Raw genomic sequence first — 21137 nt, 5'->3', positions numbered from 1 at the left:
TGGAGCTTGTTTGGATTGTTGCTATCAGGCCGGTACTGTCGTCCGCATTCACGTGTCTGTGGATTTATTACTTTTGATCTGACTGTTGCTGTTTTCTTTCAGCCTGAGTAATGATGGGCGAGACCTTCCAATAATATCTGTCTGGGGTATATGGAGTGGCAGGCGCACCACGAGCACTTACTACTTGTTTATCATTTTAAAGCCTTTCTGGATGTCGCTGCCGTCTCATGTACGATAACTAAAGAAAGGGTTAATCCAAACGCGGAGTGAGAGTCACAAGACGCTTTATGAAGCCGAAAATGTGAACAGGAAAAGTTTTTCAAGCATTATTTTTAAGCAGACCCACTAAAAAAAAAACCCCATGAACATACCCAGACTATGGGGATTGCAGATTACATTTTACTATGTAGATAAATTGCATACATGAAATAAGGCAACAACCTGCATCTACCTTGTGTCCAGTAGCTACGCACCTCTCCTATCCACATATCATTATTCAATAATTACCATCAGATCAGACTCCTTATATAAAGTGCTGCCTCCTCCTGTCAGATCTGATCATTCGTAGTATTAATCTACAGGGTGTCATTTTTATTTCTGCTCCCATTCACTTCAAGCAGAGCTGTCTTGTTCTTGCTTTCTATACCCCTGTAGAAAAACGTGCTAAATAATAGCGGCATCAATTACCCATCATCAATATTGTACCTATATGAAAGTTTAACTTATTGGGTACTAAGTAAACTAACTCTGTGCCTAGCATCCAGCTGAAATGGATTTTGTTCTGACCAAGAGCAGCTACTTGCAGTGTCCTTTCCAGCTGGAGGCCAGGTACAGTTCCAATGTTGCATCCCGACTAAACATCAGCAAATATCGTCAGATTCCTCCTTATTCAGTAAACTCTAGTAGTGAGCTGAATAACTGTAGCGGGAACCTGGAGCGCTCTCGATAATCATGTGACAGTTGCGACACATGCAGCAGCGCTCCACGTATACAGGTTCCCGCTGCAGCTAATCGGTAAGTGCTACTAGCGAGCTGAATAAGTGCCAGGTGCTCTGTCTCTGCCATCACTACAGGTGTAAAGTCTTCACAGCTTGCTGTTGAGGAGCTCTTGTCCCATCTTGAAAAATCCCCCATCAAAGGCGGCGTTCAGAACATCCTCCAGCGTTCCCACCAGGATGAAAGTCAGATCCCGTCTCACGTTTACAGGGATCTCCTCCAGATCCTTCTCATTCCTCTGGGGGATAATCACGCGCTTCAGCTTGGCCCGGTGAGCTGCCAGCACCTTGTCCTTGATGCCTCCGACCTACACAAAAGATGGAGAATAAGTGTGAAGATATGGATATATCGTGTGCTGCTATTGCAGTACTACAACTCTCAGCATGTGTAGTACTACAACAATAGTATATATTTTTTGGGGCCACTTACAGGGAGCACCAGGCCCCGCAGGGTGATCTCTCCGGTCATGGCCACATCAGAGCTCACCAGGCGGCCGCTGAAGAGCGAAGCGAGGCAGGTGACAATGGCGACTCCTGCAGACGGGCCATCCTTGGTGACGGCGCCGGCCGGGAAATGCAGATGGATGTCGTTGCTGTCGAGTAGATCGAAGCTGCCCGATGCTGGAGGAGAGGAGATGACAGCTGAGCAACAACTCGAGCAATACTCACATGGCGGCGACTGCTGGGAGTTGTAGTTGCATCACAAGTTGCAGACGATTACTATATTCAATGCATCAGGAACAGAGGAGCCGTATATACGTAATGACACGTATGGCGGTGGCATTTACCGTTGCATAGCCGATACTTCTTTGCGTTGCTGCGCAACCAGCTGATGGCCAAGTGTGCCGATTCTTTCATGACGTCGCCCAGCTGACCGGTCAGCGTTAACTGCCCTTCTCCATCCATACGACTGGCCTCCACGAACATGATCTCCCCTCCAAGCGGGGTCCATGCCAAGCCGATGGCTACGCCTGGTTGATTTAGTCTTTCGAATACCTAAAATGAAAAACTGTCAATATAGCGGCACCGCCGAATCTGACTAATGGTTACCGGCTCCTCTGCCACCGCCTGGCAATTGTCCTTGTATTAAAAAGCTTTCTTGCAAATGGTCCCAGTCCCCGAAATAGCTGCACTCTGTCTGCAGCAAACGGGAAGAGCTGCCAGGGCCGGCAATGTCAAATCCTTCCCCGAAGCACATCCTGTTCAGCCGATTGTCCCACCTAGTAACTGAGCACAAGAAGAAACCTCCCAGTGATGGACGAGACCACCGAGACCCCTCTATCAGTCCTGGTGGAACTAGAACGCCAACCAGCCATTGCTTCAGCTTCTGCCACCCTATTAGACCCAGAACATCGCTGCGCCACCTCTTGTACAAAAAGGGTCGAGACATTGATGGCGCAATTCTGTCATTAATGCGACCCCATTTTTCTGTGCTGATTTCTCCCCTTTTTCTGGTGCGTTTCTCACGGTCCCCCACAATCATCCCATAAAGACCACATCAAACTGTCCAGGGTGCAGATCGGCGGATGTCACGGCCTGATACGTAGCGCGGCCGCGTCTATTCAGCCCCTTGATCCCATTGTTCTGCTATAGCCCCTGTATACGTCTATGTACCCGGGCTATGGGGGGGAGGGGGCGTCTAATGCCGATAATCCACTTAATGGTTCAGTTGCATCATTGTGGCGGCTGAATCCCCTTGTTACAGGATTTCATTCAGGTACAGATGTGATGGCTTCAGATCTCCAGCCGCCGCCCGAGAGCTGAGTCACCTCGTCTACATGACGCTGCGAGAGAGTCTGCGCCGAGCTCCTAAGGCTACGTTCACATTGGCGTTCCGCCAATGTGCGTCGCTTTTGCGCCGGCGACGCAGCGGCGACGCGCCCCTATGTTTAACATAGGGGACGCGTGCGTCGTTTTGGTGGCGGTTTTCGCCACGTGCGTCGTTTCCGACGCTAGCGTCGGACGCAAGAAAACGCTACATGTAGCATTTTCTGTGCGTCCGATTTTCATCGGGAAACGACGCACGCGTCGCAAAACGCGCGCGTTTTAGCGTGCGTCGCGCGTTGCGTCGCCGACGCACGGCGGCGCAACGCTAATGTGAACGTAGCCTAAGATACACTATCCATAGAGAAAGATACAGAGCGAGCGACAGAGGGAGACACACGGTCCAGGAGAGGACAAATGGTAGAGAGGCAGTGACCGATGAACAGAGATATAGAGCAAAACATGGGGAGAGAGTGAACGTAGAGTGCAAGAGAGATGAAAGACAGAAGGAGACAGAGGAAAAAGAAAAGAGCAGACGATGGATGGACAGAGCGCAATAGAGGGAGGGAGACATAGGAGGAATGGAACGGGACAGACAGCGAAGACACCAAAAAGAGAGGGCTGGAGGAGAAAAATGGAGACAGATGAAAAGCGGCAGTAAGAAAGCAGTAGTGACACAGGCAGCAACAGGAAATGAGATAGAGAGCGAGTGACCGATTGATAGAGTGACATGATTAAAGAGAAAACATGTGACAAATGGATAAAGAGCAAGTGACAGATGAAGAGAAAAAAACGAGAGATATAGAGCAAGTGACAGATTGATACTCAGAGACAGATGGGGAGTCGTTTTAAAAGCCCCAATGAGACTTCGGACTTATCTGCCACCAATGGATATAACAACGTAGAGTAGAAAAACCATCATTTATAGATTTACGTAGGACTGCAGGTTAAGAGAATTGCAAAATCAAATCACTGTAGATAAAGAAAACCTGGTATGAATGGTCTCGGCCCATCCTACCTCCGTCTCATACATCGGGGCACCAAGGATGTCCTTCAGGGCGTGGTGATCAATCAGTATCGGCATCTCAGGGGGCAGGGACAGGTCTGCGGGGCCGCTGATGTCCCGGGGTCTGGGGTCTTCCGAGGGCTTTGCCTTGCGATCTACAAAAAGAGGAATCACAAGAGAATTCAGGAAGGGAATGGTCAATGACGGCAACATGAAATGGAGATGAATAGCCGGGGTCACAGCTGTATGGACGGGGGTCACGGCCCCCAGTGAGGGGGGAGGGGAGGACCATGACAACGTTTACAGAGGGTCTCCGCACAGAAATATTGTGTAGAAGGTTCCCATTCACTGACAGCAATCACATATTGGAATCTGATAAAGAAATATCCCTAAAGGTCCAGTACTTTTTAGAGCTGAGGGTTTGGTACAATTCTGTTTAGCAATTTATTTATTTTTTTTTCAGAGGAAATACATTGTAGCAAAGTGTTAGGAAAGGAGGTATAAGTGTCACCCGCCTGCGCCAGTCTCCGCTCCTCCAACGGTGTCACCCGCCTGCGCCAGTCACCGCTCCTCCAACGGTGTCACCCGCCTGCGCCAGTCACTGCTCCCCCAACGGTGTCACCCGCCTGCGCCAGTCTCCGCTCCTCCAACGGTGTCACCCGCCTGCGCCAGTCTCCGCTCCTCCAACGGTGTCACCCGCCTGCGCCAGTCACCGCTCCTCCAACGGTGTCACCCGCCTGCGCCAGTCACCGCTCCCCCAACGGTGTCACCCGCCTGCGCCAGTCTCCGCTCCTCCAACGGTGTCACCCGCCTGCGCCAGTCACCGCTCCTCTTACGGTGTCACCCGCCTGCGCCAGTCTCCGCTCCTCCAACGGTGTCACCCGCCTCCGCCAGTCACCGCTCCCCCAACGGTGTCACCCGCCTGCGCCACTCACTGCTCTTCCAACGGTGTCACCCGCCTGCGCCAGTCACCGCTCCTCCTACGGTGTCACCCACCTGCGCCAGTCACCGCTCCTCCAACGGTGTCACCCGCCTGCGCCAGTCACCGCTCCTCCTACGGTGTCACCCACCTGCGCCAGTCACCGCTCCTCCAACGGTGTCACCCGCCTGCGCCAGTCACCGCTCCTCCAACGGTGTCACCCGCCTGCGCCAGTCTCCGCTCCTCCAACGGTGTCACCCGCCTGCGCCACTCACCGCTCTCCCAGTGATGTCAGCAGAACATTAACTCCTATGTGGCTTCTTTACCCGCCTGTGATCTGCTGTATTGGATAAGGCCAGCATTTTTATTCCTCAGGACATAGAGGCCGCCGCCACAGGCGTGCGGCATTGTGTTCCTTACAGGTGGCAGCGTTGTGGGCTTTATGACCCGGCAGCTACCACTCCTGACAGTATGGCCGTCACCTACCGGCTGGGAATTCATCTCCAGCTGTTCTTTCTATAAGCACATTTGTCACAGTTCCCTCAGGGGCACGCAGAGAATAGATTCATATTCCCTCGGGGGCGGGGCAGAGAACAGATTCCCTCAGGGGCGGGGCAGAGAACAGATTCCCTCAGGGGCGGGGCAGAGAACAGATTCCCTCGGGGGTGGGGCAGAGAACAGATTGCCTCGGGGGCGGGGCAGAGAACAGATTCCCCTCGGGAGATATCTGGATCATTCTTCAATTGCAGGAGCTCTGCTTGCTTTCAGGCAATATGGACATTCTTATTTACATCCAGACATTGAATCCCCCCCTGGTCTCGCCTGCTCACAGAGCTGAGGGTTTGTTGCATCGTGATTTATATTTAAAGGGACACTCCATTCTCTCAGATTATCATCACTCCAGCTCCACTTTTCCGGGCTCCTTAATAGCAGATACTAGCAGGTGTATAGCACGGGCATCGCTGTATATCTGGGCACAATGGACAGTCAGGGGCTCGGTAGAGCTGGGTGCGGTTTCCCAGGAATGTTTCCGGGTGCGCTCCGCCCCGTGGCTGAATAAACCTATATGCAGATCCCCAGACGGACTATTTTTAGTGCTCGCTGAATGTAAATAGAGGCCGGTGACTCAGGTCTGACGCGGCCGGGAGGACTCGGTGTGACACAGGCAGCAGTAATGGAGGGCGTCTCCCCAGGTAAATGTTTACACATGCAGAGGAGGACGTCGGCCGCTACGCCCAGACCGACACCTGCCCCAGTGTCTGCCGGAACGAGCCGCTCGTACGTTGCCCCTGGTATTCCAGACGGCATCGGGCAACAAAAACAAAGTGCAACACAATGCGGCAGCGCAAATGCCGGTCTGCAATACTCGGCAGCACAGAACCAAAATGCAAAAGCAGGTACTGCACAACCCAGCAGCACAGAACCGAAAAGCAAAAGTCAGCATCGGAATACTCGGCAGCACAGAACAGAAGCGCAAACGCCGGCACTACAGAACCGAAAAGCAAAAGCTGGCACCGCAAAACTCGGCGGCACAGAACCCAAAAGCAAGAGCCAGCACCTCAATACTCGGCAGCACAGAACTGAAAAGCAAGAGCTGGCAACGCAAAACTCAGCAGCACAGAACCAAAAAGCAGGCACCGCAAAAGTCAGCAGCACAGAACCAAAAAGCAGGCACCGCAAAACTCGGCAGCGCAGAACCGAAAAGCAAAAAGCAGAAACCGCAGCACTTGGCAGCACATAACTGCCTAAGCAGCGTAAAACTGGATGGTACAAATCCTAATGGTGCAAAAACCTGACACTATAAAACACCACAGTGCGACAGAGCCGTAATGCAAAACCCAGAAATGTAAAACTCGGCAGCACAATAACTGACAGTGCAAAACTCAATACTGCAGAAACCGTCAACACATTTAGGTCCCCCCTCGCCACTTAGGCCCCCCCTCGTCATTTAGGCCCCCCTCGTCATTTAGCCCCCCCCTCGTCATTTAGGCCCCCCCTCGTCATTTAGGCCCCCCCTCGTCATTTAGGCCCCCCGTCTCTGTGCTGCAGTCTCCCGATTCCTCACCAGCCGTATAGCCGCTTGTAGTTTATGCTGATTCTCTCCTTGCTGTAATATAAGTCGGAGGCTAATCAGAAGAAGCAGAGCTGCAGGGTAAAGCATGGGGAAGGAACGATGAAGCAGCTGGAGACTTTTACAGGAGCAGAGCTGGATGTAAGACTACTTCGGACCTCATCAGACCGTGGAGACCCTGATGATAAGATCTCAGTGACCTGCATATGTTTTTTGGCAGCCCCCCTCACCACGCGTGTTGCTCAGGGCACTTTTCACTCCTGGACCACACAGCGGTTTGGTTTTCAGGCCATGTATTCGGCAGGTGCTGGTCGCCTTATAGGACTGGGCACGCTGTCGTCACCTTCCCTAAGTTACAGCCCGCAGCGTGCCAGCTGCGTAAGCCAGAAATGTGAGCGATGCGCGGAGGAATGCGGCCGGGAGCCTTGGCTCGAGCGGTGGCCCCTGAAATCAAGAGCGTTCAGTTCCAGGAAGACCACGGAGGAACGTCAATGCCAAAACCTTAGAAAGGTCAACGGCAACACGACACGACTACTGCGGAACAAACCGCGCACGGCCCAGGGATGAGGCCGGGGGGGACTAGGAGCAAACACCTGCAGGTTCCCAAACCCCATGGTTACCCCCCCCATAGGTAACATAGTACGGGGGGCGATCATGTCGTAGTGACGCCCGCGGTACACTCATCCCGGCACTACGGCGACTCCACTACCCAACGATACCGATTGCCACCATGGAATAAATTCTACATTGTACCCTAGCCCACCAGGGACTAAACGATATTAAGGTGGTCACTAAATTTACAAGCTTTATGGAGCCCATCAGTCACCATCACCCATCAAGGTCCACCAAACAATTGCCACCGAAGAATACATTTTTATCTGTACACTGGCCCACCAGGGACTAAGCTGAAGAATATACCAACATGCAGAACAGCAAAAGTCACAAGTGGACGGAGCTCATCAACCACCAGAGACTGTTCAAGGACAAACAAGCAACTAAACCAGAAATATACCGTACCTTTGTCACCATGGAAAGAATTATGGATAGCATAGTCCCTGGTGGGCCGGAGTACTGCATCAACAAATACTAAAAGTACTAAATTGAGCATTTGTCAGTCAATGGGTAAAGGTCCACTATGCAAGGGATCCAGAATTGTACGTTTACCACCATGTAATAAATGCTACATTGTGTAAAGGGCCATCACACAAATTCCTAGACTATAAGAGTTGATAGCACTTTCTATGGCCACCAGGGAAAGGACTTTATAGATAAAAAGGACCGGACCACACCAAAAGGCAGACCCCAAAGTCTAAACTAACCACCATGAAAACAATTTTACATTATACACTTGCCCACCAGGGAACTGGGCCCAAAATGTCTCCACAAGGTGGAAACGGACCACTGTGAAGGTCTTAAGGAGCTCATCAGCCACCAGGGACTGGGTACTAAGCAATACATCCTAAACTGAGCAACTGCCACCATGGAATGAATTATATCTTAAAAACTGTCCCACCAGGGACTAAAGTTGAATAAAATACCACCACACAAACAGATGGACCTGGGGCCACCAGGGATTAAGAACTGTAAGATACAAGGTCCAACATGAAAGATTCAGAAAAGTGCACTTGCCACTATGGGGAAAAAAAAAAAATCTATGAACCACTAGCCCACCAGGGACTAAAGTGAGTAAAATGCCATTATACACCACAACAAAAGCAGACCTTATGGAGACACCAGGGACTAAGCGCTGTAACATAAAAAAGGCAGACCTCGAATCGTACACTTACTACAAAAATCATTGGACACTATCACACCAGGGACTAAGTTGTACAAAATACCAAAAGCATTAAATGAGCTCTATGAAGTTTATCTGCCACCAGGGTCTGCACTATTACGGTCCACCAGACAATAGATCCTGAATTGCACCAATATGAAAAGTCTGCATAGATCACTGGCCCACCAGGGACTACAGACATCACCACAAGGTAAAAATGGACACGTGGGTGGGCTTTATGGAGCTCGGCAGCCTCCAGACACTGAGCTTATATTCTCCATCCACACTGGACTGATGGGATGGAGAATCTCTGCTCCAGACAATGGAGGATGAGTCACTGGAGAATTCACGCAGCAGATCCGGGGAAAACAGGCGATGACAAAGAAGCCGCAACTATTAGAGACGCCGCCAGCAAGTAAGAAGGGATGCTGGTTTAGGAAGAAGAGTTTTATAATTCTGGACCGCCCGTTTTAAGGAGAGGCTGTGGGGTCCGACAAGACCCCATAATCTCCTTTAGTGCCCACACTTTTTGTCCTGTTAATGGAGTCATTATGGAGCAGAAGTGAGAACGCCCCGCAGCCACCCCAGCCCCACTGGGACATTCGGGTGACCCATTACATGGCAAAAGCCCAGCAGTGGCGAGGGTTAGCAGGTGTGCAGAAAGTGAGAGGCGAAAGCTCACGTGTGCCAAGTGCGGCTCTGGAAAACCTGTACATATATTTGAGAAGGCGACAGGAATCCCGAGCAAAGCGCAGGGCGGCACACAACCTAAGAAATGGAGGCAATATCTGCGGAAAACACTGGGGAGGAAGAGGAAGTCAGCAGGTAGGGAGGTCGTCAGGAGGAGACACAGACTAATCTACAAGGAAACTGAACTATCAGCGAAGGCGAATTATACAGGTTCTGTGCCAATACTGCTGGAGGCTATGGAAACAGTCAGCAATGTAACAACGGGCTTGAAAATAACCAGGAGCAATGTACGAAACCTCCAGCTACAATTCCCTTACCGGGGACCGGCCAGAGCCCATCGCCCGTCGTCCACTGCCAGGGACCAGCCGGAGCCCGTCGTCCACTGCCAGGGACCAGCCGGAGCCCGTCGTCCACTGCCAGGGACCAGCCGGAGCCCGTCGTCCACTGCCAGGGACCAGCCGGAGCCCGTCGTCCACTGCCAGGGACCAGCCGGAGCCCGTCGTCCACTGCCAGGGACCAGCCGGAGCCCGTCGTCCACTGCCAGGGACCAGCCGGAGCCCGTCGTCCACTGCCAGGGACCAGCCGGAGCCCGTCGTCCACTGCCAGGGACCAGCCGGAGCCCGTCGTCCACTGCCAGGGACCAGCCGGAGCCCGTCGTCCACTGCCAGGGACCAGCCGGAGCCCGTCGTCCACTGCCAGGGACCAGCCGGAGCCCGTCGTCCACTGCCAGGGACCGTTCAGCGCTTGCCCTTGGCTTTCTGCACCTACCATTGTAAAATCTAGGGTATCGGCAGATCTACCCACCCTCTGCATCAGTCACATCGGGGGTCTCGGATTTTCCATCTCGGTGTTGCCCTTCGGCGACTTTAACAGCAACCGCTCTGCACACGGCTCCGAGCCTCCGTTCTAGTGAGCGGACTCCGGCTTCACGCGTGTACCTGTCAGGAGACACAGCGGCACATTGCTCACGTCCAAGATCTGAGGATAAGGGGGTGCACAGAATCAGAAAAGTAGTTTTCTTCCACAAACAGCTCCCCCCTTTTTTACAGGCCATGTCTGGTATTGCAGCTCAGCTTTACTAAAGTGAATGAGAATGAACTACAATACCAGGCAGAACCTGTGTGCAGGGGGGGCGCTGTTTTAGCCATGTGAGTCCATTTGAGGACATCCTCTGTAAGGGGGCTTCCACATAAGAGGACGGCAGGTAATGAAAAGGGGGACAAGGCGGCAAATCTGCAGAGACTGGAGGGTTCTCTGGTTTCCTCTGATAAAAGTTGAATCAGAGATCTTGGAAAAAAAAAAAGAATAAAAGTTCAGGAAGAGAATAACCGGCAGCGCTCAGATACTCACCGGGTGATGATTTCCAGGGTGGTGTCGGTTGGGATCTGGATCTGCTCCGGCGTCAGTCCGTGCTGGGACAACTGCTTAGCAATCAGGTGTCTGTGTGCAATTTCTATCTTTTCTTCCTGGCTGTACCCTGGAATGATTCATAAACCACTGGTGTTATACTGCAGAGCTGCAATCACAATTCAGTCTGTTTGTTATAGGAAATGGTCAGCAGCATAGTTGTCAGGTATCCCCTTAATAAGTAATGTAATGTATGTACACAGTGACTGCACCAGCAGAATAGTGAGTGCAGCTCTGGAGTATAATACAGGATGTAACTCAGGATCAGTATTGTATGTACACAGTGACTGCACCAGCAGAATAGTGAGTGCAGCTCTGGAGTATAATACAAGATGTAACTCAGGATCAGTAATGTAATGTATGTACACAGTGAGTGCACCAGCAGAATAGTGAGTGCAGCTCTGGAGTATAATACAGGATGTAACTCAGGATCAGTAATGTAATGTATGTACATAGTGACTGCACCAGCAGAATAGTGAGTGCAGCTCTGGGGTATAATACAGGATGTAACTCAGGATCAGTAATGTAATGTATGTACACAGTGACTGCACCAGCAGAATAGTGAGTGCAGCTCTGGAGTATAATACAGGATGTAACTCAGGATCAGTAATGTAATGTATGTACATAGTGACTGCACCAGCAGAATAGTGAGTGCAGCTCTGGGGTATAATACAGGATGTAACTCAGGATCAGTAATGTAATGTATGTACACAGTGACTGCACCAGCAGAATAGTGAGTGCAGCTCTGGAGTATAATACAGGATGTAACTCAGGATCAGTAATGTAATGTATGTACACAGTGACTGCACCAGCAGAATAGTGAGTGCAGCTCTGGGGTATAATACAGGATGTAACTCAGGATCAGTAATGTAATGTATGTACATAGTGACTGCACCAGCAGAATAGTGAGTGCAGCTCTGGGGTATAATACAGGAGGTAACTCAGGATCAGTAATGTAATGTATGTACACAGTGACTGCACCAGCAGAATAGTGAGTGCAGCTCTGGAGTATAATACAGGGTGTAACTCAGGATCAGTAATGTAATGTATGTACACAGTGACTGCACCAGCAGAATAGTGAGTGCAGCTCTGGGGTATAACAGGATGTAATTCAGGATCAGTAATATAATGTATGTACACAGTGACTGCACCAGCAGAATAGTGAGTGCAGCTCTGGAGTATAACAGGATGTAATTCAGGATCAGTAATGTAATGTATGTACACAGTGACTGCACCAGCAGAATAGTGAGTGCAGCTCTGGGGTATAACAGGATGTAACTCAGGATCAGTAATGTAATGTATGTACACAGTGACTGCACCAGCAGAATAGTGAGTGCAGCTCTGGAGTATAATACAGGGTGTAACTCAGGATCAGTAATGTAATGTATGTACACAGTGACTGCACCAGCAGAATAGTGAGTGCAGCTCTGGAGTATAATACAGGGTGTAACTCAGGATCAGTAATGTAATGTATGTACACAGTGACTGCACCAGCAGAAGAGTGCAGCTCTGGGGTATCATACAGGCTCAGTAATGTATGTGCACATTATAGACATGTACCTGGAACCTCTAGAACTTCCATGCGATCCAGCAGGGCGGCCGGTATCGTGGCCGTGGTGTTGGCGGTGGCTATGAACAGGACCTGCGATAGGTCGAAGGCCACATTCAGATAATGGTCGGTGAAGCTGTGATTCTGCTCGGGGTCGAGAACCTGCAGGTGAGAGAAGACGAGGAGTAAACGGCCATGATGGCGATCCAGCGATGATCCTATGACTGGACTTCCCCCGTCTACAGTGACGCTGCATATCCCACCCCTTATCAGCAGTTCCCACCATTCTTCTGTTATCTGAATCACACTGGGCATGCTGGGATCTGTAGTCCCAGAGCGGTTGTCAGTGGCACGCGCGCTGCATTCTGGCTGTTGGATTATGTAACCTCGCCACCGGAGTCGGTGATGAGGACGGAGCCGATATCTGTGGATGATGACTACATCCACCTTACGGGGGTCCGGCCTCCAATAATGAGGTTACCAGGCCGGTCCTAACAGGGACCATACAAATGCTTATTCCCGATGACTCGTGGGAAAGGAAGCGGCTCCAGAAATAGTGAAACTTTCTGCTCCACTTGTCTCACACGTCCTCGAGACGTTACAGGCACGAAGGAGCGAAGCTGCAGCACTTATACAGCACGGAGAAAAACAAAACTGCAAGAAAGAAAAAGGTGAAAAGTCTCCGGATTTAGTCATTTTCCACTTTCCGGAGACCCGAGGTTTCCGTCCTGGAGAGTTTCAGCGGCTGCCTGCAGTCAGTGACTAAGAAAAGACCCAACATTCTCACAGCTGAGGCTTTGTTACATTGTAACCAGGATACACGGCCGTGATACATTGCACCAAACCACCAGAACAGGAAGATCTGTGGCCACAAATGTATCAACCCCACGATCAGAATCTGCGGGTAAAACGTTCAGCAAGCAGAGATCCTGAAAATGGCGGAAATTCAAAGGAAAAAGAAAAGAACATTTTTGTAATGAAAAGTTCTGGAGCCTTAATAAGATCAGCAGACGATGGGCGTCTATAGGGGGCGTCCATAGGGGGGCGTCCATAGGGGGGCGTCAATTCACATCGCACGGACTCGTATCCCACAGGAGGGCTCATTGGTTTCCAAACTCAGCACCGAGCGCCCGGTCTATGGTGGGAGAGAAACGTCACAACAAAAGAGGGGCCACTAGTAATCTGCACCGAGCCCGGGGGGGCCCTCAGCATTGGCACACAGGTCACGGAGGGGGGCTCAGCATTAGCTCCCAGGTCAGGGAGGGGGGTCTCATTATTGGCACCAAAGTCAGAGGGGACCTTCAGCATTGAAGCACAGGTCATGGAGGGGGGGGACTCAGCATTCGCGCCCAGGTCAGGTGGGGGGAGGCTAGGGGGTCAGCATTCACGCTGAAGTCGAACGGGCAGAAGGCTCAGCATTCGCATCAAGGTCAGGGGGAGCTCAGCATTCACACTAAAGTCAAAGGGAGGGGGGCTCAGGATCCGCACCAAGGTTGGAGGAGGGGGGCTCAGGATTCACGCTGAAGTCAGGGAAAGGGGCCCAGCATTGGTGTCAAGGTCAGAGAGGGGGGCTCAGCATTGGCGGCGAGGGGGTGGGGATAAGAATTGGCACTGAGGTCGGGGAGGAGGGCGGTGCTCAGCATTGGTGCCGAGGTCAGGGGGAGGATTAGCATTGGCGCCAAGGTGTGGAGGGGGGTGCTCAGCATTGGCGCCAAGGTCTGGAGGGGGGTGCTCAGCATTGGCGCCAAGGTGTGGAGGGGGGTGCTCAGCATTGGCGCCAAGGTGTGGAGGGGGGTGCTCAGCATTAGCGCCAAGGTGTGGAGGGCGGTGCTCAGCATTGGCGCCAAGGTGTGGAGGGGGGTGCTCAGCATTGGCGCCAAGGTGTGGAGGGCGGTGCTCAGCATTGGCGCCAAGGTGTGGAGGGGGGTGCTCAGCATTGGCGCCAAGGTGTGGAGGGCGGTGCTCAGCATTGGCGCCAAGGTGTGGAGGGGGGTGCTCAGCATTGGCGTGGAGGTTGGAGGGGAGGGGCTGTGTTTGTTGGTGTCAGCATTCGCACAGAGGTCGGAAACACCCACAGCATTGGTGTAGAGATTGGGAGCTCAGCATCAGAGCAGAAGTTGGGGGGTCTCAGTATTGGGGGGGTGAGGGCAGCATCTATGACGAGGTGTGGGGGGATGTAGCTAACAGTGTAAGGCCTCGCCAGCAAAGGAGAAGTAAGAAGAGAGGGAGGGGGCTGTGGCGCCCAAGAAAAATAGGTAAGATGTATAGTCTGCTGCAGCGCGGCGGCCGATGAGACCTCAATTTAGAAGATTAAGTCCAAGAGTCTTTCTGGCTCCATATAAATACATGGCAGCCACCAGCACCGGAGCAGCGCTCCCCGCACACAGAGCGGCGCTCCCCGCACACAGAGCGCTCTGTAATATTCTATAACCATGTAATAATGGAGCATCTCCCCTCCCCCGACCATTATAATCGCCCGTCTTTTCTACAAGAATTATCAAAGGTCATCTAAAATTAGAACAAACGCGGCCCTGTAGTGTAATAACGCCGCAAACAGGAAGGAATTCAGCATTTTACTTAATGACTTTGAGGACAGGAAACCGAGGACATTCCGACGACATGGACGGGTCACATGATCACCCCATCTAGGATTACATTTCACAGATCCAGGGAGAGAGAAAGAGATTGTGACCACAAGATGGGAAATGTGACCCCGCACTGCCAGACTGCGCCATCCGCTACTGCCAAACCCTGCGAGAGCGACGGCAACCGCAACCCGACATCACAATCCAAGGGCACAAAGAGGACAGCAACCAAAGAACATTGTGTGGCCACAGGGGCAGTATTATAGTAGTTATATTCTTGTATATGGGGCAGTATTATAGTAGTTATATTCTTGTATATGGGGCAGTATTATAGTAGTTATATTCTTGTATATAGGAGCAGTATTATAGTAGTTATACTCTTGTACAAAGGGGCAGTATTATAGTAGTTATATTCTTGTACATAGGAGCAGTATTATAGTAGTTATATTCTTGTATATGGGGCAGTATTATAGTAGTTATATTCTTGTACAAAGGGGCAGTATTATAGTAGTTATATTCTTGTACATAGGAGCAGTATTATAGTAGTTATATTCCTGTACATAGGAGCAGTATTATAGTAGTTATATTCTTGTACATAGGGGCAGTATTATAGTAGTTATATTCTTGTACATAGGAGCAGTATTATAGTAGCTATATTCTTGTATATAGGGGGCAGTATTATAGTAGTTATATTCTTGTACATAGGAGCAGTATTATAGTAGTTATATTCTTGTACATAGGAGCAGTATTATAGTAGTTATCTTCTCGTACATAGGGGCAGTATTATAGTAGTTATATTCTTGTATATAGGGGGCAGTATTATAGTAGTTATATTCTTGTACATAGGGGCAGTATTATAGTAGCTATATTCTTGTATATAGGGGGCAGTATTATAGTAGTTATATTCTCGTACATAGGGGCAGTATTATAGTAGCTATATTCTTGTATATAGGGGGCAGTATTATAGTAGTTATATTCTTGTACATAGGGGCAGTATTATAGTAGTTATATTCTTGTACATAGGAGCAGTATTATAGTAGCTATATTCTTGTATATAGGGGGCAGTATTATAGTAGTTATATTCTTGTACATAGGAGCAGTATTATAGTAGTTATATTCTTGTACATAGGAGCAGTATTATAGTAGTTTTATTCTTGTACATAGGGGCAGTATTATAGTAGTTATATTCTTGTACATAGGAGCAGTATTATAGTAGTTATATTCTTGTACATAGGGGACAGTATTATAGTAGTTATATTCTTGTACATAGGAGCAGTATTATAGTAGTTATATTCTTGTACATAGGAGCAGTATTATAGTAGTTATCTTCTCGTACATAGGAGCAGTATTATAGTAGTTTTATTCTTGTACATAGGGGCAGTATTATAGTAGTTATATTCTTGTACATAGGAGCAGTATTATAGTAGTTATATTCTTATACATAGGGGCAGTATTATAGTAGTTTTATTCTTGTACATAGGGGGCAGTATTATAGTAGTTATATTCTTGTACATAGGAGCAGTATTATAATAGTTATATTCTTGTACATAGGAACAGTATTAGAGTAGTTATATTCTTGTACATAGGAGCAGTATTATAGTAGTTATATTCTTGTACATAGGAGCAGTATTGTAGTAGTTATATTCTTGTACATAGGGAGCAGTATTATAGTAGTTATATTCTTGTACATAGGAGCAGTATTATAGTAGTTATATTCTTGTACATAGGAGCAGTATTATAGTAGTTATATTCTTGTATATAGGAGCAGTATTATAGTAGTTATATTCTTGTACATAGGGAGCAGTATTATAGTAGTTATATTCTTGTACATAGGAGCAGTATTATAGTAGTTATATTCTTGTACATAGGAGCAGTATTATAGTAGTTATATTCTTGTACATAGGAGCAGTATTATAGTAGTTATATTCTTATACATAGGGGGCAGTATTATAGTAGTTTTATTCTTGTACATAGGGGCAGTATTGTAGTAGTTATATCCTATACGTTCCTATTACTCTGCTGTACTTTATCCCTTATTATCAGTTGGTATGTGGAATATGGCCATATCTTGCAGATAACGTCTATCTCATGCAGTAAATCTCTGCCTCCTATAAACACTTTTCACTTTCTGTTCCCGACTTCTCCGGATCTTTGCGCTTCTTCTTACGTCGTGACTTGTGATTACTCATTATTTATCAGCCATGGAGACCTGGACATAGGCTGAGCGGACATGCTGGGCTTTGTAGTGCTTACCATGTACGGGACGCTGTAGACATTTGGATGTGTCTCCCATTCACCATTATGCAGCGTCTTTGGTTTTGGTAAAGAAAACATGAAGATAATGTGGAGCGGAGGACGCGCAGGTTTGGGAGAAGAGAAAGTAAAACAAAATCTGCTTTTTACGATGGAGCTTAAGAGCGATCATAAAGCGAGAGCGAGTGATGAGGTGCTGGAATAACAGAGAGCGAAGGGAGGTCCGACGGCCGTCCTCTTACCACGATATATTGTGGATGAGTCTGATGTGAACGCTGGAGGTACAGCTCAGTGCAATGTCGGGCAATCGCTTAAATAGTAATTACATAGCTGCAATTTCTTTTAGGAGTAAAAAAGAAAAAAAAAACTGCAGCGTTTTAGAGCAAAGGGAGTTGCCATTTAAGCATTTTCCCCACATCTGGACCTGACTGCTGTACAGATGTGACCCGGACAGGATGACACATGACCTCACAGGGTGTCGGACGCCGTCCTCCATCGCCCCGGGGTACATTCCAGACCACAGCTGGTTGTGATCTCGGTAGATATTTTGCAGGCATCTTCTAGGGACAAGAAAGCCACGAGGAGAAGTACTACTACTCCCCAAAGATTCTCCCCCGATCAGATCATCAGAACTACTACTCCCCAAATTAAATTATCAGGACTACTACTCCCTAGAGATTCTCCCCCGATCACATCATCTCCGGAGAGAGGACATATCATCCTCACATTGAACATATGAGATTAATTATAAGTGGGTAAAGTGATAAAGAGCTGACACTTTAACCTCCATTGATTAAGGGGCCTCCTGAAGTGATGAGGTATTTACAACAGGAGATTTGCTCCGAAAGCCAGAAATGAAGACTCCGATCCGTTTACTGAGGGGCAGAGAAGTACACGTTCCAGGCTAGAACTTCCTGTGATCAAAGCATTGTTCTGAGAAGTTTTGGAGCCAGCGGTCAGTGATGAATATTGGGGTTCACACCGATCCGATATTTATGGGAGATATATTTCCACCGTTGTGGCGAAGAGACAAACATAACGCGTTCACTTACATCACCGTAAGGCCATTCTAACTGCTCCAACTAAAAATGGTCTGATGGATGATGCTATCCATGCCATGTTTCATCTCTATAGAAAGTTAGAATCGTGATAAGAAACAATATCTACCGCCTGGGACCTCCATGGATGAAGATATCCTGAAAGTTGGGTATCTCAAACTTATAAAAGAGCTACATTCCATGTGTTGGAATCGGGGGTGTATATACACCATACGCTCACTGTGAGGCCCCCAATAACTGCGGGCTCATCCATCACTCATCAGCCAAATGCAGAATTGTCCTGATGATTGGAGGCAGCGGTGGGATCTGTGCGATTATCCCCGGCTGCATCCATTGACACTCCCTGTTATGAGCCATTAGAGAAAGGTTAATACAATCTATTACTCTCTGTTATCGGCCAGTGCTCTGGGGGCGCACATGGCCGCAGCGGACCACTCACCTCCAGCAGCGCGGCGGCCGGGTCTCCCTGCAGGCTCTTTCCGAGCTTATCCACCTCATCCAGGAGGAAGACGGGATTATTCACGCCGACGCTCTTGAGCCCGTTGATGATGCGCCCGGGCATGCTGCCCACGTAGGTGCGCCTGCGAACAGAAGCAGCTGTATGACACAGACATACGCACCTCACCCCCCATACATATGCACGCTCCCTCCGGCTGAGGGTGCATGTCATCTCCGTGCAGCCAGGGCTGGATCCTGGAAAGTAATCCTCGCTGAGGGTCCTCTCCTCTGCCGCAGCCATGGATAAAATTGACAAGCAGTTTACAGCAATAACACATTAGACTTCTCACAGCTGAAGGTTTGTTACTGTGTGTCAGCGCAGATTAATCCGGAGACCAGACTGGAGAGAACTGCAACAAACCCTCAGCTGTGAACACGAATGTTTTCCACCTGTGTCCGCGGATGTCCGACTGGTCGCAGACCCCTCCCAGCGCGATCCGGTGAAACTCTCTCCCCAGCGTCTTGGCGATGGATCTTCCGACACTGGTTTTCCCGACCCCCGGGGGCCCCACGAAGCACAGGATGGGGCCCTTCAGATTGTTCTTCAGCTGACGGACGGCCAGGTACTCCAGGACTCTCCTCTTCAGCTTCGCCATGGCGTAGTGATCGTTATCCAGCAGGATCCGGGCCGCGCGGATATCCAGGCGATCTACGGAGAGAGTTATAGAGGGGGTATATAAGTGCACAGGAGAACTACAAGCCCCAGCATGCCCTGTACAATATCCCATACTGTGGAAACGTTACTTTGTAATAAACTAAAGTCTTGATACAATTTCCTATTGTAACAAAATCCCAGCACTTGTCATTTGTTAAAGGGCCGGCGCCCCAATATTACAAGTCTGACTTTATTTACCGCTTATAATATACCCCGGGATGCAGTGCCGGTATTCACAGATGCCATCCTGGCCCAGCGGACCATAGTGACCACAATGGGGTCAGCCGGGATCCGCTGAGGCGCCCGGTGCACATGCGACTTTCAGCTACATGGACAGCTGGGTGCCGGCCGGCCCGTGACTTCTCCGTGCAGTTGGTCTCATTTTTAGGTCTGTGTCACACGGCAGGAATGTCGGGCCTCCCCTGGGAACGGGCCGATGTTTGTCTCCCCCCTGTACCTAAACGTTCCTCCTCGCTCTGCAGGAACAATGCGCTGGCTCCGCACCAAACTCCCGTCTGACGCCGGCTCCAAAACTCTGATGTTATTTTCCTGAAATCGCAATGTTGATGTAACACGGACGACCGAGAAAAAACAGGGAAACTCTGCGCCTGTGGGAAGGGGCGCTGTACTGGATCACCAGAGATCCTCCAGATAATGGGCACATGATCCCCAAAGAAAATGGGGGCACAAACATCCCCAAAATGAGGACAAAGGGACAATACTTTCTGCATGACCCAAGAAGATAAAGGGGGGCACAAAAATCCCGAAAATGAAGAGAAGGGGCCAATACTTTATACATGAGCCCCAAAGATAACGGGGGCACAAACATCCCCAAAATCAGGAGAAGGGGCCAATACTTTATACATGACCCGAGAAGATAAAGGGGGATGCAAACATCCCCAAACTGAGGAGCAGGGGCCAATACTTTATACATGAGCCGAGAAGACAATGGGGGGGGGCACAATCATACCTAAAATCAGGAGAAGGGGCCAATATCTTCTCGGCTAATGTATAAAGTATTTGCCCCTTCTCCTGATTTTAGGTCTGTCTGTGCCCCCTGTTATCTTCTTGGCTCATGTATAAAGTAACAGGCACAAACATCCCCAAAATGAGAAGGGGCCAATACCTTTTGGGCTAATGTATAAAGGAACTATTTTATGTTCAGCGAAAACACGAAAAGAAAAAGAAAAGCAAAACCCCGAAACATTGCATCTATTGTGCACGGCGTCCATCTGCTGCGTCCAGCCTCCCAATCTAAACATAGACCCCAGACTTGTGATCCTCCTACAGTCCCAACCAGCCCAGGAATCTGGAGGAGGCAGGGGCAACACTAAACAATACACAATGCTGCACGCAACAGAGCCCGGCTCCTGGTCAAAGAAAATGCAAAAGACAAGGAAAAGCCTTAAAACAACAAATATCCAATAAACTAAGTATTTGGCCTGGAGAGAATGGAGGGGACGGAGGGGGCTGGAAATTGGGAGATTTTTGTGCAGCAGCCTGTAAACAGGTTATGTAATGAGTCACTGTCGGTGCTCTGCTGCCACCTGCTGGCGACTCACTTACTGCAGACTCACATAATCAGCAAAAAGGCACAAAAAAATAAAAGTAAAAATTTCATTTTCAAAATTGCAAAATATTATCGCCAATTATTACAACAGAGGTTGAGTGCAGCTGTCTGGAGCAAAACTTAAAGGCACCAGAGCAGCCGCTGAGAAAAACCGCCGGCACCAGAGCAGCCGCTGGGGGAAAAATGTCGGCATCAGGGCAGCCGCTGGAGGAAAAATGTCGGCATCAGGGCAGCCGCTGGAGGAAAAATGTCGGCATCAGGGCAGCCGCTGGGGGAAAAATGTCGGCATCAGGGCAGCCGCTGGGGGAAAAATGCCGGCATCAGAGCAGCCGCTGGGGGAAAA

At 49.5% G+C, this 21137-nt stretch overlaps 1 protein-coding gene across 1 annotated transcript in view; it reads right to left on the bottom strand.

Annotated features, from left to right (window-relative positions):
* Window positions 1-267: 267 nt before the first annotated feature.
* LONP2 (lon peptidase 2, peroxisomal) overlaps window positions 268-21137 on the bottom strand; it is a 30711-nt gene continuing 9841 nt past the window's right edge. Inside the window, exons 7-15 of the mRNA XM_069739341.1 lie at window positions 18960-19218; window positions 18511-18652; window positions 12187-12337; window positions 10570-10696; window positions 10024-10157; window positions 3778-3920; window positions 1784-1991; window positions 1426-1616; window positions 268-1303 (exon numbers count right to left, since the gene is read on the bottom strand). Coding sequence (XP_069595442.1) covers window positions 1085-1303; window positions 1426-1616; window positions 1784-1991; window positions 3778-3920; window positions 10024-10157; window positions 10570-10696; window positions 12187-12337; window positions 18511-18652; window positions 18960-19218 — 1574 coding nt within the window. The 3' untranslated portion in view covers window positions 268-1084. The remainder of the gene's footprint in view (window positions 1304-1425; window positions 1617-1783; window positions 1992-3777; window positions 3921-10023; window positions 10158-10569; window positions 10697-12186; window positions 12338-18510; window positions 18653-18959; window positions 19219-21137) is intronic.

The sequence above is a fragment of the Ranitomeya imitator genome, chromosome 9 (genome assembly GCF_032444005.1).
Source record: "Ranitomeya imitator isolate aRanImi1 chromosome 9, aRanImi1.pri, whole genome shotgun sequence".
NCBI classification, from domain to species: Eukaryota; Metazoa; Chordata; class Amphibia; order Anura; family Dendrobatidae; genus Ranitomeya; species Ranitomeya imitator.
This window is presented reverse-complemented; position numbering and strand designations above follow the sequence as displayed.